Source organism: Trematomus bernacchii, unplaced genomic scaffold (assembly GCF_902827165.1).
Source record: "Trematomus bernacchii unplaced genomic scaffold, fTreBer1.1, whole genome shotgun sequence".
In the NCBI taxonomy this organism is placed as follows: Eukaryota; Metazoa; Chordata; class Actinopteri; order Perciformes; family Nototheniidae; genus Trematomus; species Trematomus bernacchii.
In genome coordinates, this window is record NW_022987547.1 from 6,373,903 (window position 1) to 6,389,011 (window position 15,109).

General features: G+C 40.5%; 2 protein-coding genes across 2 annotated transcripts in view; one reads left to right on the forward strand and one right to left on the reverse strand.

Moving 5' to 3' along the window:
- Nucleotides 1–499: 499 nt before the first annotated feature.
- gdnfa (glial cell derived neurotrophic factor a) lies at nucleotides 500–6,204 on the forward strand. Its single transcript, XM_034123424.1, has 3 exons — nucleotides 500–1,097; nucleotides 2,077–2,307; nucleotides 5,124–6,204. The coding sequence occupies exons 2-3, from the start codon at nucleotides 2,103–2,105 to the stop codon at nucleotides 5,687–5,689; spliced, it is 771 nt and encodes a 256-aa protein (XP_033979315.1). The 5' UTR covers nucleotides 500–1,097; nucleotides 2,077–2,102; the 3' UTR covers nucleotides 5,690–6,204.
- Nucleotides 6,205–10,240: 4,036 nt separating this feature from the next.
- LOC117476537 (WD repeat-containing protein 70) overlaps nucleotides 10,241–15,109 on the reverse strand; it is a 38,829-nt gene continuing 33,960 nt past the window's right edge. Inside the window, exons 16-18 of the mRNA XM_034123152.1 lie at nucleotides 14,008–14,124; nucleotides 11,653–11,815; nucleotides 10,241–11,015 (exon numbers count right to left, since the gene is read on the reverse strand). Of these exons, the coding sequence (XP_033979043.1) occupies nucleotides 10,928–11,015; nucleotides 11,653–11,815; nucleotides 14,008–14,124 (368 nt within the window). The 3' untranslated portion in view covers nucleotides 10,241–10,927. The remainder of the gene's footprint in view (nucleotides 11,016–11,652; nucleotides 11,816–14,007; nucleotides 14,125–15,109) is intronic.

The window sequence follows — 15,109 nt, forward strand, 5'->3', positions numbered from 1 at the left end:
AATTCTTCTCTCGCCTATTTACAAATGTGTTCTAGTAAATAGCAAGTGAAGTGGGACTCTTAAATGTGAGATGTGTATCAGACGGAACTTGACACCGGTGCGCAAAGAGAGCGCGGAGATCAGGTTAGAAACATGCATCGCAACAGAACATCTCCAAATCGCATTCCGCATACTGAAATCTAATCCGAGGACATCAGGATGTGTGACATAATCCCCAAGACATCTGAAAACTTCGCTCCTCCAAACGGGGCTCCCGGGGTGGTTTGGAGAAATATGTGGACCTCTGTTTGCTCTTGCGGGGATATATAAAAGAGGGGCGGACACCAACTGCCCCAAACGTCAGAGCGCACTTAACTATAAATCTCTCCAAACTGCCCTCTGCGCGCGGTGCGGTGTTATGCGCAGACATCTGTCCTCCTTCAGTCCAGTATGAGGACGACGCGCGTGGTGACTCTTCGAGCTGCAGACACTATCTGACCCGGAGAAAATGGAGAATCAATACCCCCATCTGAGTTGTTTACTACGTCAAGATATTGTCAGATGTTGGCGATTATGAACATTTAAATCAGTTTTGGATATAACGACGCTTCAATTGTTTTATGAAGAAGCAGACGGGAGCTTTTCTGCTCTGTGGGAAACCGATATTGTGCACCTTTTGCGCCTTGCTTATGCTCTGGAGACGCTGATGTCTTCATTGGACTCCTTTCAGACGGAGATGGTGGAACTCTCTCGGATTTCCAACGTGGAAACGTAGCATCCAATTAATCAGCGACTGCAACTGTACCCCGTAAGGCGCAGTGGCACTTGGTCCGCTCTCTTCAACACCTACCTTTGGACTCCAAAGTGTGGAAAGACGCATGGTTTGGTTGCTGCGCCGGATCGGAGTATGAAAAACACACCTGGTGCGGAATTTCATCTTTTTTTCAATCAAGACATGAACCGAAATTGAACTCCTTGTAAGGAATTTTTCGGATTGTTGCTTTTGAACGATCCATGCAGTGGATTCGGCTTGGGACACTCAATGAGTCGCGTTTTCTGTTTTGGATTTTAAAAACAACAGCCAAGCGAGTTTCAGGTCTGCATGGCCCATATTTAAGGTAAGTAAAGCAATATATTTTCTATCATTTGAGGGTGTAAAATAAATATATGGTAATATCTCCTGATTGTTTGTGCGCAAATGGTTTACACACCTCACTCCCATATTCGTTGAAATAGCAAATCAAAATGCAACTTGTGCATTTGTTAGGACTTTCGCATAAGCTAGTATTTATCTATGCATAGCTGTTTAGGTTTACTGCAGACTCAACATGCCATTAGACAGAGTCACGTAAGCTTTGGCGATCGCCATCTGGCCAACTCACACCATTATTTAGGCTATGGTTGCCAACACGCTTTGGTGCGTGCTTTAACCAACGCATTTTTGTGAGGCTCTCCCTCCGTGCCTCATTACAAGTAGCAAGAGCTGGCCTGATAACAACAACATGATCATATCCTCTTATATTTCTCATTGGTCCGTAGTGAATACATGGCTGCTGGATGATAACAAATGCTTGTCATTTTAAAAACAACACAGGGCTTTTACGCACCAACGTACAATTTTTTTCCTAAAAATGTGTTCTATATTGTTTGCATATCTTGATATTATTAAGTTAGTAATTTTACTGACTTCATAATATTTGTTTCATTCATTTATAAGATTTTGGTAGGTTAACTCCATCAACTGATATTGATATTTACAACAAAGCCAGACAATGTGAAGATGAAAGCCTCTTGACATGATGACACAAAGTTATAAATACTCAATGAGTCAGGGTAGGCCTGACCACACTGTTTCAAACTCTTTGCTGACTTCATTATAAACAAGAGTTGCCCTACATAATGACTGTGGTTGTATTAGACTCCTTTATAAGTAGTAGTAGTAGTAGTAGTAGTAGTAGTAGTAGTAGTAGTAGTAGTAGTAGTAGTAGTAGTAGTAGTAGTAGTAGTGATTTCTAATGAATAAAGGTATTCTGATTCTGATAATCAATTTTGTTTTATCTCCCTATTAAAAATATATATCCTCTCCTATTTTTGCAGCTTTCTTCATAGGAACTGAGTCTAAGATGAAGTTATGGGATGTTTTGGCCACGTGTTTGTTGCTCCTGAGCTCTGTTGCTACACGGCCTCTCTACCAAAACACTCAGCCAGCCAAGAGGACTTATTTCTCCAGCAGCTACAGTGATTCTGCGTCCCTGTCTGTGGAGGACGACGAGCCAACGTACCAGCGTGAAGACCACAACCTGCAGGAGATCTCCATGGAGGATCAATGTAAGACATTATGCACAGCATGTTCTGACAAATACTTTAGTGCCGTGCAGTCACTGAAATTGTCTCTTGAATGATGGATAATTGGTCCTCATCGGGGTCACATAAAATATCTTTGCATTAAATAACATGAAACTAACTATTTAATAATATAGTTGAAAAGGAAACTAACATTTTCAGCCATGTGTTGACTTGTGAGAGCAATAGTAGGCAGCCCATAGCTTATACTGTAGATTTTTTAAAGGGAAATTTAGACATGAATGTGACACCGTTGGTTTGCTTGCCAAGTAATTTACACTAATTACACTTGAGAAACAGCAGGTAAAGTGATAGCCAGTGGGTTGAGCAAAGAGTGGAGAGTCCTACATTGATAAGGCTCTCAGACAGGAAGGTTATCAGACGGAAGATCTTAATTTGTGTTTTATTGCTGCTGTGGGTTACATCACTCTGATGTCAAAACAAGCCAGCAGCATGAATAAGAGTGTGAGCAGCTCCGATCCCGGAGGTCGCTCTCCACATTTCTCCTTCTCCATTTGTTTATATTCACCTCTGCCTCTCTGCGACATATGACATGACCTTTACCCATCCGCCAAAAGTCAGAATTCATGGTTTTATAAAAGGCGGGGTACCAGGTTGCAGGAATTTCCCACAGAGAGGCTGGACAACACCGGAAAGTTTCAAGCATCAAGCGAGAGTTCTGTGTTTATGTTCATTTTAACAGCGACCGTGGGCAGGAATTTATTTTGTTTGGACCAATGTGACACTGTATCATCTTCACACAGAAGTAGAAGCAGCCAAGACCTAGATAAGGAATGGAACATTTGGACAAATGTTTGTCCTGCCACCTCATATTCTTGTTTGGGACGTGGTGACATCACTGATGTGCTTTGTAACCCAAGACCATTAGCCATGCACTAATAGTGTAAACAACACTGTAGCTCCAAGAGAGGATGGATCTTTTAGTTTTTGTGTAACGTCTGAGAAAAAAGGGTGTTTCTCTTACTTTTAACAGCTAAAATCTGCAGATAGAAGCTGTAAGAGGAGACTGATATTGTAGTATTCAGCCAATGATGGCACAATTTGCACCATTAATCGCTCCGTTTGCTGCCACCGGCCCAGTCTGTGAGCAGGTGTACACTGTCGCCTGTCAGCGGACATACAATAGGAGGTGTCTAAATCAAAGGGCAGGTGTGTCTAAACAGATTGGCCCAGGCTCACCTGATATGCGAGCGGCGGCCCAATCAGCTGTAGAGTGCAGGCAGATCAGATAGCCTGTGTGCTGCCAGAGGAACAGGTAAGACAACAGAGATAGGCGACACTGCAATAGAGAGGCACTGTTAACCACAACACCACCTGCCAGACATTGCACCCCGTCCCCTGTCTTTTTCACACACATCCACAACTCACACACACACAGGTAATGTAGTTAGAGTTGGACCAATTGATACATTTCAGAACAATACGTCTTCATGATTCTCATACGTGGTTCACTGTTGCCAGACCCACAGGCATTAGAGAGAGTCTTTACTTTATAATAGAATCAACATGTAACACAGGAGGGTCCAAGACTTTCACTCTGTCCTCATCACTTCTGCCAGCAGATGGTGGAGAGCTGTGTTGGTGCATGTTTTCAGTTTCAAGCAGACTACAATCTGCTTCATCTAAATGACTCAGAGCATATGATATCCTTTTATATGGCCTTTGAAGTGTTGGCATTCAAAAAATTACATCCATGAAAGAGTTAAATGACTGAAAAACAATCTCTAAGTGCGTCTCTCTTGGTGGTGTAATTGGACTGTGCCCATGTTCTTAATGCAAAATCATGCTTGCCTGATCCTACTGTTACAAAAAGTTACTACAACTACTCTCAAAATGTAACTTACAACTGCCTCTGACCTTTATCTGCCAACTCATCCGCCAACAGCTATCTTGAAAGAGTCAAAGCAAGGCACCTGCCCCACCATATGAACATCTCTGCATGAGACTTATCTATAAATCAGCACACACCTTTTCTGATCTGCACATTTCCAAGTATTTATTTGAACTCCTCTGCATTTCTGTGCAGCCTGTGTTCCTTACTTTCTTCCCGAATGTCTTTTTCAGTCTCAAGTTTGTTGAACTGATTGATTTATTTCATTTACCTGTTACATAAGTATCTGCATTTGTGCAATTAAAAGACTAGATTTCTGCAATTTGTGAAATACACATATTCAATTTTGGCTTTCACTAGACAGTCTGGCTGTCTCCCTGTTTCCAGTCTTTGTGTCTATTTCCAAAAATGTCTACCTGTTCCTTGGTAATAAAGAGGTTAACTGCTCCAGCTGCATTAACTTGCCATATGCAGAGAGAAACTAACACTTAAATAGTAATAAAATCAACACTAACATATAATTATCTATTTATTTGGCTCACTGTGCAGTAGTGTTGGCTGCAATGTGATGGAAAAATGCACTGTGCATGCAGACAATTGTTAATTTAAAATGTCGGTTTCTAATTAATGGGAAGCAGTCAATGATCTGCACATGTGATAAGAGTGTGCTTGTGGCAAATGGTTTAAATTCACTAAAATGTGCATGAATTCCTACATTACTCAGCTAAACATGGATCTGCATGTTTTTCATACTCGTCGCTTAGTTTGATTCGTATTTTGTTTTTCCCACAGGAATATTTGAAGTCTAATTGCATATATGCTCATACAGCCTTTGAAAGCAGTAGATTATTGATACTATGGTGATATTTCTAAAAGTTTATGTCAGTTATGGCATTATTATTTGTATTATCAGCTTAATACATTAATATTCCCCCCCTGTATGTTTCAGATGACATCGCAGGTCCCTATCCAGAGCAGTTTGATGATGTGATGGATTTTATTGAGGCTACCATTGGCAGACTCCGGAGATCATCGGAGACCGGCGAGAGCTCCAAGGGACGGAGGGAGCAGAAGCAGAGGGGAGCAGCAAACACGGGAGGCCTGAGAGGCGAGAAGAGAGGACATGGCGACAGGAGGCGTGGTCGGGGGCGAGGGGGAAGTCGAGGGCGTAAAGGAGGGCGAGGCGAGAAGGAGAGGGAGAGGGAGGGGATATCAGTGCAGACCCGAGGCTGCTTGCTAAAGGAGGTCCATCTCAATGTGACAGACTTGAGGCTAGGATACCAGACTAAAGAGGAGTTGATCTTCAGGTACTGCAGTGGGCCCTGTGTGGAGGCGGAGACAAACTATGACAAGATCCTTAACAACCTCACACACAACAAGAAGCTGGACAGGGACACGCCCTCTCGCACCTGCTGTCGACCAATAGCTTTCGATGATGACTTATCTTTCTTGGACGACAATAATGCGTATCACACACTGAAGAAGCATTCTGCCAGGAAGTGTGCCTGTGTATGAGGACAGGCATGACCTGAATCAGTGAAATAAGGATCGTCTTTATGGGCTGATGGGATCTCTAGTGGAGTGTATTTTCTGAAGGAGACACATGGAAGTATATAAGGCCATCTCTCTCAGTGACATGAGGAAGATGGGACAGTCAATACAGAAATAAAATCCAACTTTACATTCAACAGTCCATGCTAAGTCATCATCCCTCCTGACCACTTTGGAGTTTCCGGTCATACACTTGCAGAAACGTACAATATCTGTAACAATTTGCGGGAGGAACAATACTGTTACACTTCCAGATTTGCCAACTGTACTGTCTAAAGAAAGTGAAAGTGAAGAAAAGTGAAGACTAAGCTGGCTTTTTTTCTGGAGGATCTCATTTTCCCAGGAACATCAGTTTTCCCTAGCTGGCTCCTTGCACTCCAGATGAACACAGAGATATGAAGAGTATATTCAGCTGCAGTCTAAATCACTTCTACTCCATGGTCTGAATGTTGACATTTACATTCAGAGCCAATGGATGAAAAAATACCACATGGGAATTCAGAAAAAAAATACTTTTTGGTGCAACGCATCTATATAAAATCTAATCATATATATATGTATATATATATACATACATATATATATATATATATATATACACGTGTGTGTAAGAGGTATATTTATTAAGATGGGAATTAACTTATTGTTATTTATTTCAATCCATTTTATAAAAGAAATTGTTGTTGTTTTTTTATTTATTTAAAAGCTTTGTTTGTCCAGGATAGTGGAGCTTTTTTTCAAACTAAATCTATAAAAGGTGATCCAGAACTGCTAAACACATCCTAAAAATACTTATTCGCTTTAGATTCCAGGGTTTCTCAATTCATGACTCCAAAGGATCATAATTAGCTATCCAGTTTAGGGAGAGTAGAAAGAGACACAGAGGAGGGGACCAATGAAATGTTTTCGAACTGAATTGACCTGTTGTTTTTAGAGCATTTTGAGAGACGGCAGGGTAGATATTTCACTTCAACTTTCCAAATGCAACTATGCTAAGACAAGGGGAGCTCTAGATCGGTTTCTCAGCAAATTACTCTTTGCTGCTGTTTATTTTCATTGTAGTTTTCCAATTAATAATCCAGGAGAGATTTCATGTCAGTCCAAATGGGAGCCACAACATCTTTCAATTGAAATCTAAAATGAGTAGTAGAAGGAGAGTAGTGGTCTCTGAGGATCTGCAGGTGTCTTTGAGGATCCATAGTTTGAGTCACAGAAGCTGCTAGAATGCCTGCCTATCAGCGTACGTTACCCGAAACCTCACTCTGGCCTTGCACCAAGTCTGAGCAAAGGCTTTGCAGCGGTTACTGTCCCAATAGGCTTTAAAGTTCACAAGACTGCTTGTGTTTCTGTCTCGCCTCTGACAGACAGGTCTTACTCCCTGAAAGGGGATTTGAAAGTGATCCTCTAACACGAGTCTTAACCAAATATCCCTGTGGGCAAAGAAATATTGGTGAAGGCAGTTTAAGGAAGATCTAACTGCTGTAGCTGTCATCACACAACTGATGTAAATATCTCTAAGACTAGACATTTGGACAAAAGAATATGTTTTGGAATTAGAGAGCAAAGTAGATGGGTAAGCTCAACACATGCTTTCTACATGTAATGACTTGTTCAGCCAGGTTTATTCCCAAACTATACACAAATATACATCCAGGATAGAAGAGGCTCTTTAAAAGCATGTTGCTATGCCCATTGAGACCCCGCAAGGGGATCGTTTTAAGTGGAACAAAGAGTGCCCTCGTGTAGGTCTTGATGTTAGCACGGATTAGGGACCAAGGTATCTGTGCCCACCCAGCAGCAAGCAAGCCAGCTTTACTGTGTAATCCCCCTGCACACAGAACAAATCCACTGCATCAAGCTGAATTTAGGCCAAACACTACACAGAGAGGGGAAAAAAACTCTAGCTTTTATCACAGCATACCTCATCAATTGGATCATCTTCCCCTTTAACAACTGATTTGTGCATAAGCCTTTCCAGATGAGAATGTGCAGTTAGGAGACTTCCCAGAAGCCTCAGAGCGCCTCGCTACTCTACGCTACTATACGTTAAAGTGTGTAAACTGTGACCACTAGCTCATCTCCATGATTGTTTGTTCAACTGTTCCTTGATGAGAAGTCCTCTGGTTTAGATGCAACGGTAAACAAGCAAAAGATAAAGACGCAAATAAATCCTTAGTGTTAATATTAGACGAAATAATTGGACTTCTTATCGCTCCTTATTGTGTCATCACCTCTGTGTCATGTCGTCTCACTTGTTTTGTGTTACAGAACCAAAGCTCTCTGCAAACTTTATTTTTGTACAATATTCATTTTATAACTTTTTACAGAATTAAACTTGTTTCTATTAAATGTATGTGTCTTCTGGTATTTTGCCATGTACAATACTGCACCGGTGCCAGATGGTAAAAATTGGACTCTGGTGTGTTTACGCAACCATCATGTAAAATTGAGGAGGAAAATTTGGGTTAAATGGAGATTGAGGGGATGGTTTGAGATATGGCCTCTATAGTGGGGCATACATTCCCGAACACTAGCCCAGGGTCGAACAGTAAACAAAAGCTAGCTGTAATGCACCGCTGAGCTGTAAATCAAGGCGCTGGAGAATGTTTCCACTGCGCAAAGAAGATCTGTAAATGCTGATGACAAGATGGCATCAGTACAAACATTGAGTCATTAAGCAGGGGCTTGAGGTGTTTATATAATGTATAGCTGAGGTACTACAAGAGCTTAATAAGTCCAAGTCAAGTCTTAAGCCTTGTAATACCAAATTGCAAGTCTAACAACTTAATTTCCAAATATTTCGGCCCTCTAAATAACATTCAGTTTTTGTGCCGTTGACTGTGCTTTGGTTTGCAATATGGCTTGTCTTTTCATTGCTTTGATCTAATCATTTAAGCTGTTATCAATAATTGTATATGAACAATGACTGAAATGACCTTGTGTACATATAAGGTGGCTTATGACAAACTTACAGAGAATTATCACACAACTCTGCAGCGGAGCGTTTTGGCGTCTTTCAGCTCTGTTTTATTTTCAAAAGGCCCAGGACTTTAATGTTTTGTTTCAGCTAACGAGACACACATTTCCATTATGAGTTAGTAGAGAATATGGGACTAACAATAACCATGTAGCCAGAAACAGGACGGATATTTTGCCCCATAAAGTTCGGATGTGTAAATAACCAAGAGTTTATTTCACAGAGCATGTGACAGAAGTAGTAAGCTAAAAAACGAATTGGATTATTTGTCTTATTACCGAGTCATCTACCTGTTCACAAAAACTAGCACGGACATATTCTGTATTTGGGGCATAGATAAAAAAAAACTTCAGGTACTGCAATAAAGATAAAAAATACATTCAGAGTTGAAGGAAAGGACCATTTGCCAGGTTTGTATCTTAAAATGTCTGCAACTGGGGGATAAGGTTTCATCTCTGCACACAGCTTCTCTTCTCCACGTGCCAACTAGTTGATCACACGCTGGTGGAGTGAATCAAAAAGCAGTCACTCCTCACCTCCTCCTGCTGGCTGAGAACTTTTGTTCTCAAGGAGACCTTGACGTCAGAAGCCTATCTCCTCTAAACCCCCCACTTTCTTTGCTCTTTAAAACATCACTCTTTGTTTTAGTCCTTCCATATTTCTTGTCTTTGTATTTCTCTATCTCATATTCATTTTATGGCTACAGGAAGTATGCCAGGACGCGGAGACATTCGATTGTCTGCTTGTAACTCTGCTTAGGAATTTAAGACTGCTACAGTTTCACCCATTGCTAGCCAGTCAGTAAAAACACTAGTCAGATGTTGTATGGAGTGTAAAGATGTGCCGTGTCTTTACATGTAAGGTAACATCAGATTCAGTGAGTAAGGTGGAGAGAGGGTTACTTATAACTAAAACCTCATCTTCTTGTCAGTGAAATTTGACATATGCAGAATGAACTATACGACTCAAAAGCTTGTTACAAACTAGTTGTACTTGAAAACTCTCACGTAAAGTGTTGCTGTACGCAGAGGTTGCATTCCTGATAGATGTATAAAGAACACAAGCATGGGTTTCATTAGATCTGTATGGTGTGGTTTTCTCTGTCGGTTCAAATATGTTTAGACATTGAACACAAGGAGAAAATAGAGAAAAAGTTCCACTATGTTGTAGGTGGAAATACAATACAGTTATTTCAACATTATTTGCTTTTTTAAGTTGAATGCAACACATTTAAGTGGGAAGCAATTGGAGCCCCAAACAATTTGGTACTTGGGTTCAAGGTTGCATTTCATATTCCTCCTAAGACTGAGAGGTATGGATGAAAGTGGACCTTGACAAGAAGATTATTATAATTTTTGTCATTTCTTATCTACAGTGAAGTTTATCAATCACCCAGGCTCTGCGAGGACAGGGTGTGCTTTATATCTGCAGGTTGGAGCCAGTGCCCCATAAAAACGTTTTTGGCAGAAGAATGCCTTTGATCAGCTGGTCAAAACAGATGTATCACTTAATTTGAGATCAAATAAATATACATTTGACAAGAGAATACAAATCCCTTTATAGGTGAAATATAGAACGTAGGAAAGAAATCTATGGAATCAAAGGGGAAGAGAAGTTTTGTATATCACATCAAATAAAACTGCACAGCTTTATAATCAAGTCAACCCTTGTAAAATAACAAACTACAAAAGAATGGAATTGGCTGCAAGATTGTGTACTTCTTAGCAATTTATTTTTTACAAACTAGTAAACTGCGCTTCATAGTTTGATGAACACAACCAGACCACAAAATCTGGAGACAATTTATGAGGCATTAGAAAACTCCAGGGTTGTGGGAGGATAGGACAATAGAAATGATGAAAATAAAGTCAATAAAATCAAAAAACAACATAAAAAGCCAAGTTCTACCAAAGGTTGAATTGCAATGAGGGGAACATGAAGAAAACAGTATAAAACTATGTTATGCTTGCACAGTTAAAATGCCTACACATTTATGTGCTACCTCTTAACACAGAAGTAGGCACATAAATACATATATGCAAACTTTACGAGGGAGGTCAGGGTCTGTACAATTAGTAACTTAAGTGATGCTCCAATGCACAGTATCTGAGTGTAACCCATTGTTTTGGATTGATCCTGAGACCTCATGGTTACTGTGATAAATATACAAACACAGGCCCACCCTGTCTGCGATCTAATATAAAATGAGCTGCTGCTATGGCTCCTCAGATCTTGCGTTTCTTCCACTCGGGTTCCTTCTCAGCTTCCTCATCCTCCTCTGATTCCTCTGCAAACAAAGGCTCTGGCTGGGTACTGAAGGGAAACAATAATGGGTCATTATTAAGCAGATCTTTTATTCTCCAGACAACTTTAGAGCAAAGCAATGGACAGCAAATTAAAGATAACAACCAGATGACGGAGCTGTGAGGACATGCATGATTTAAGAATTTAATAAAAGAACTTCAGAGCCTTGGAAAAATCATTTCTTCTATAAAGACCATCTGAGGCTTAAGGAAGATCGGTCTGCAGATGAAATAACTACAAAGTGCAGAGGAATTGTACTTTATCAGATTCATCTACTATAATGTACATCACTAGTGTATTTTATTTAACTAGAGAGTGTTTCCTTGCACTATGTGAATCTGTCTGTGTTTGGCTGCAGCTTTGTTCCACGTTTACATAGCTGTCTGAGTTCGATAAAGATCTAAAGACGGCCATTACGCTCCTTTTGGCAGTGTGAAGTGTGTACCTGTAAAACTGTACTACTCTTTAAACATTTATGTGTCACACTGGTAGGAAGAAACCCAAGTACCATCACAATAGCATGAGTAGCGCTTCTGATACTCATCTTACACTGTCTGCTACTGAGAGCTAACCCAGAAATAAGAGAAGATGAGGGGGACCGGGAGTAACAGTAAATAACTCAAATGAGGAAATTAGAGTTTCTTACAGTGTGTATGCCGGAGCAACCCAGTACGGGTTCTCTGAAGCTTCCTGGGCGTGACGGAGGATCGCCTGTCGTGGGTTACTGTCGTCGGTTTTATCTAAAGCAATGTTCTTCACGATGAACGAAGACAGAGTTCCTCCATGAGCTGCTACTCTTCCTCCACGACCTATCAGGAGAAACATTTACAGGATTATATGTAGTTCAGACTTAGCTACAATAAAAACACATGTTTAATGTTAGAGGACAGAATTAGGACATGACTACAATATGACACACTATGCACGCTGACACACACAAGTTAGCACATGACAAATAATGTGTTAACTATAATAGGAAAGCGTTTTCAAGTGGTATTATTGTAGGTGCAGGTTTGAACAACGAGATTAAATTACTTGTTTATATATCTTTAGCAACATGGTTACTGCTAGCAGCCTGGCTAACGCTAGTGACCAAAGCAAGTAAATGTGCAAATCCACAAAAACTAGAAACCTTAAACTCAGTGCTATGAATAAAGTGGTGTTAATAGGTAGGCAAGTTGTGTTACTTACTGAACTAGTTTTCTATCACTCTCCCTCTTCACCCTCCCTCTTCACCTTCTCTGTCTTCTTTCTCTGTCAACGCGGCTCTTTTGCCAGGTAGTGTTTTCATAATTCCACTTTGAAGAAGCTCGCTCTTTCCCTCTGTCTCAGTTTAATTGTTAGGCTCAATCTTAGCCACAAGAAAATAATCATAGTTCACAAAATGTTGAACTATTCCTTTAACTATATCATCAGCTGGATAGACAACAGAACAAAGTTTATGCTCTGTTGGCAACAGCATTTTAGATTCATAGCACTTTAGGTAGAATTTTGTTATACACATTTTTCTTCCTAACTCCAGGAAGTAGTGTGTTAAAGCTACACTGATCTTTGTGGTAGTTACAGTACTTCTGTGCTGTTGATTGTCTTTCAGTGCACCTAATGGAGTTCTGGGGGAGGACATTATTACGGTTGTCCTGAAAGATGAAGGATAGTTTACACACATGCATGTGCACACACACAGATTTCCTGTTACAGTTGGGCAGCAGGGTTGTTTAGGGGATTGTCAGGCATCTCGTTCCAATGCTTGTAAGCAAACAGCCAACCACCAAACATTGTCTCCCTCTTATGCAAAGTTATTCCACACACAGGATAAACAATATAAAGGAAGCCTGTATTCTAAAAGCCACATTATTTTTATAAAATGGACCTGCATTTTAATTTGCAGACTATTCAAATGTATTTTCCTGTCCTCCTCTGAACCTGATACTCTACGTGTTCTCATACGTTTATACACAATACACCCTTATTCATTATCATTCAGCCGAGTGGTTTGATTTCCAATGAAGGCCTAATTATCTAAGTTGTTACTACAGTACAACTTATTTAAAGTGAAGAATAACAAAGAAACATTAAATATATCAAACTCTGTCAATAAAACCTTCCTTTGAATGCAAATCGTGGCTCTTTTAGTTAGTTCGGGCATCATTTTCATAACCTGTGTTCTAAAACGGTGCTACTATTTGTATGGTTTATGTTAACATTCTCATGACATTTCCCTGTGTTTGATTTTTATATTTGCTGTTGTCATTTATTGTCTTCTGTTTGCGATTGTAGTAATGTGTTATTTATTATTTGCATGTACAGCACTTTGGCTCGACCAAAAATCGTTTTTAAAATGTGCTATATAAATAAAACCTGATTTGATTTGATTTGAAAATACTTCAAACCAGTTTTTTCCAATCTGAGAAAAATGTGAGTGAAAGTAAAACCAAACATAGAAAGCAATAAACCAGCTGGAATACGTTGAAGCTGGAAATGTTGTCTTGCGACTCGACTTATTGAAAGTAAGCTCAAACTGTGTCCGTGATCGTGCATTAGTTTAGAATTTGTGAAAGTGTGTATTATAATAACACCACAGAGATTGACCATAGGTTCCGAATAATGTTCACAAGCTATCATTATGTCCCAGCAGTTAGAAAATATGAAGCAACAGCGGGATCCAATGAGCTCTGGACTTCAGCTGGGTTGCATAATACTGACACATCAACAAATGTGGACACCTGACTCAAACATGATCCTGTGTTCATCCAGTTAAGAACATGACGTATATACGCTTTCAAAAAATAACGATAGTACTGTAGCTGTTGCTTGTTACTATACTCGCATTCAAATGACCGTTTCTCAGTTGTTATTGCTTTGACTCGTCTCCCAGGGACACTCATTGTACACGCTATTGCATGCCTTTCCTGTAACTCTATTTTCTTCTAAGTTTTTGTTTATTCTGGGAAGCTAATGTTTAGCACAAGTGAAAGCAACAACAACAAATAAAGCACTTTACCTGGTCCGGACACAGGAGGCTCAGGTTTGTGGGATTTCTTTGGGTCCAGTCGGTCCTTCTCCAGCTGTTTCCGTGTACTCCGCTGCCGGGCCTCTCTGAACATGGGTAAGGCATGAGCTGGAGACACACAAGGTAAACAAGGATAATCAAGTTGCTTTGGAAACTGCAAGATCACATAACACAGTGGAATAAATAAGCAAGCAGGGCACCTGGCAATATGTTCAGTGTTTGCAGTGCGTGTATAGCGCTACATCGCTAAATAAAGACAACTAAAGCTGAGATTTGGCAGTGTTTTCAAACAGAAAGTGAAGAAAAACAGTATAACCTACTACTACACCTTGCAGAAGATACTCTGCTTTGGCTCAAATATACACACACACACACCTGTTGACCTCTGGCAGCATCTCTCCTCGTGTGTGCTCTTTCTGCCACAGTGCTCACCAACACACTCGTTCTATCCCCCATGTTTATATTCAGGCAATCACTCTGCTACTCTTTCACACTTTTGTGAACACTATCACAATAAAAGGCCCCCAGAACTTAAATCCATGAGTGTGTGAGTGAACGTGTGCATAAGTAAGTGTGAATGAGTGCCCTTAAAGGAGAAACTGTGTGTGCATGCGTGTGTGTGTGAGTGTATGCTCTGCTCTTATCCTCAGACGTTACAAAGAGACACTTTAGTAAAGGGCTAGATAAAGTGATTTTCCATTCAGGAGTTGTGTCGCTGTTCAGTGTTAATTCTTCTCCTCCACGCTACATTAAGCAAAAAGGTTACTGTTAACAGATTCCCTCGCTTTTCTCAATGGGCCATCACTTGCTTCCTGTCCCCTCTAATTTTCCAGTGCCAGGACATCAAGTGCGTCACTCTCCCCTTGTAGCAGCCCAATCCACTGCCTATTTCACACCCTGTTGGCATGGCAATGAAATCACATGATGCATCTGAAGAGGCTGCAGTAGCCTAAACAATAAATTGTGTCTGAATTGGGTCTTAGCAGCCAATCAGGGGCGACGTGTCGGCAGCTGTTCCGTTCGTGTAGGATCACGACTTTAGTATGGGGTCAAAAGAGCGAGAGGCACGCACAAAGGAGATGACAGCCTCGTG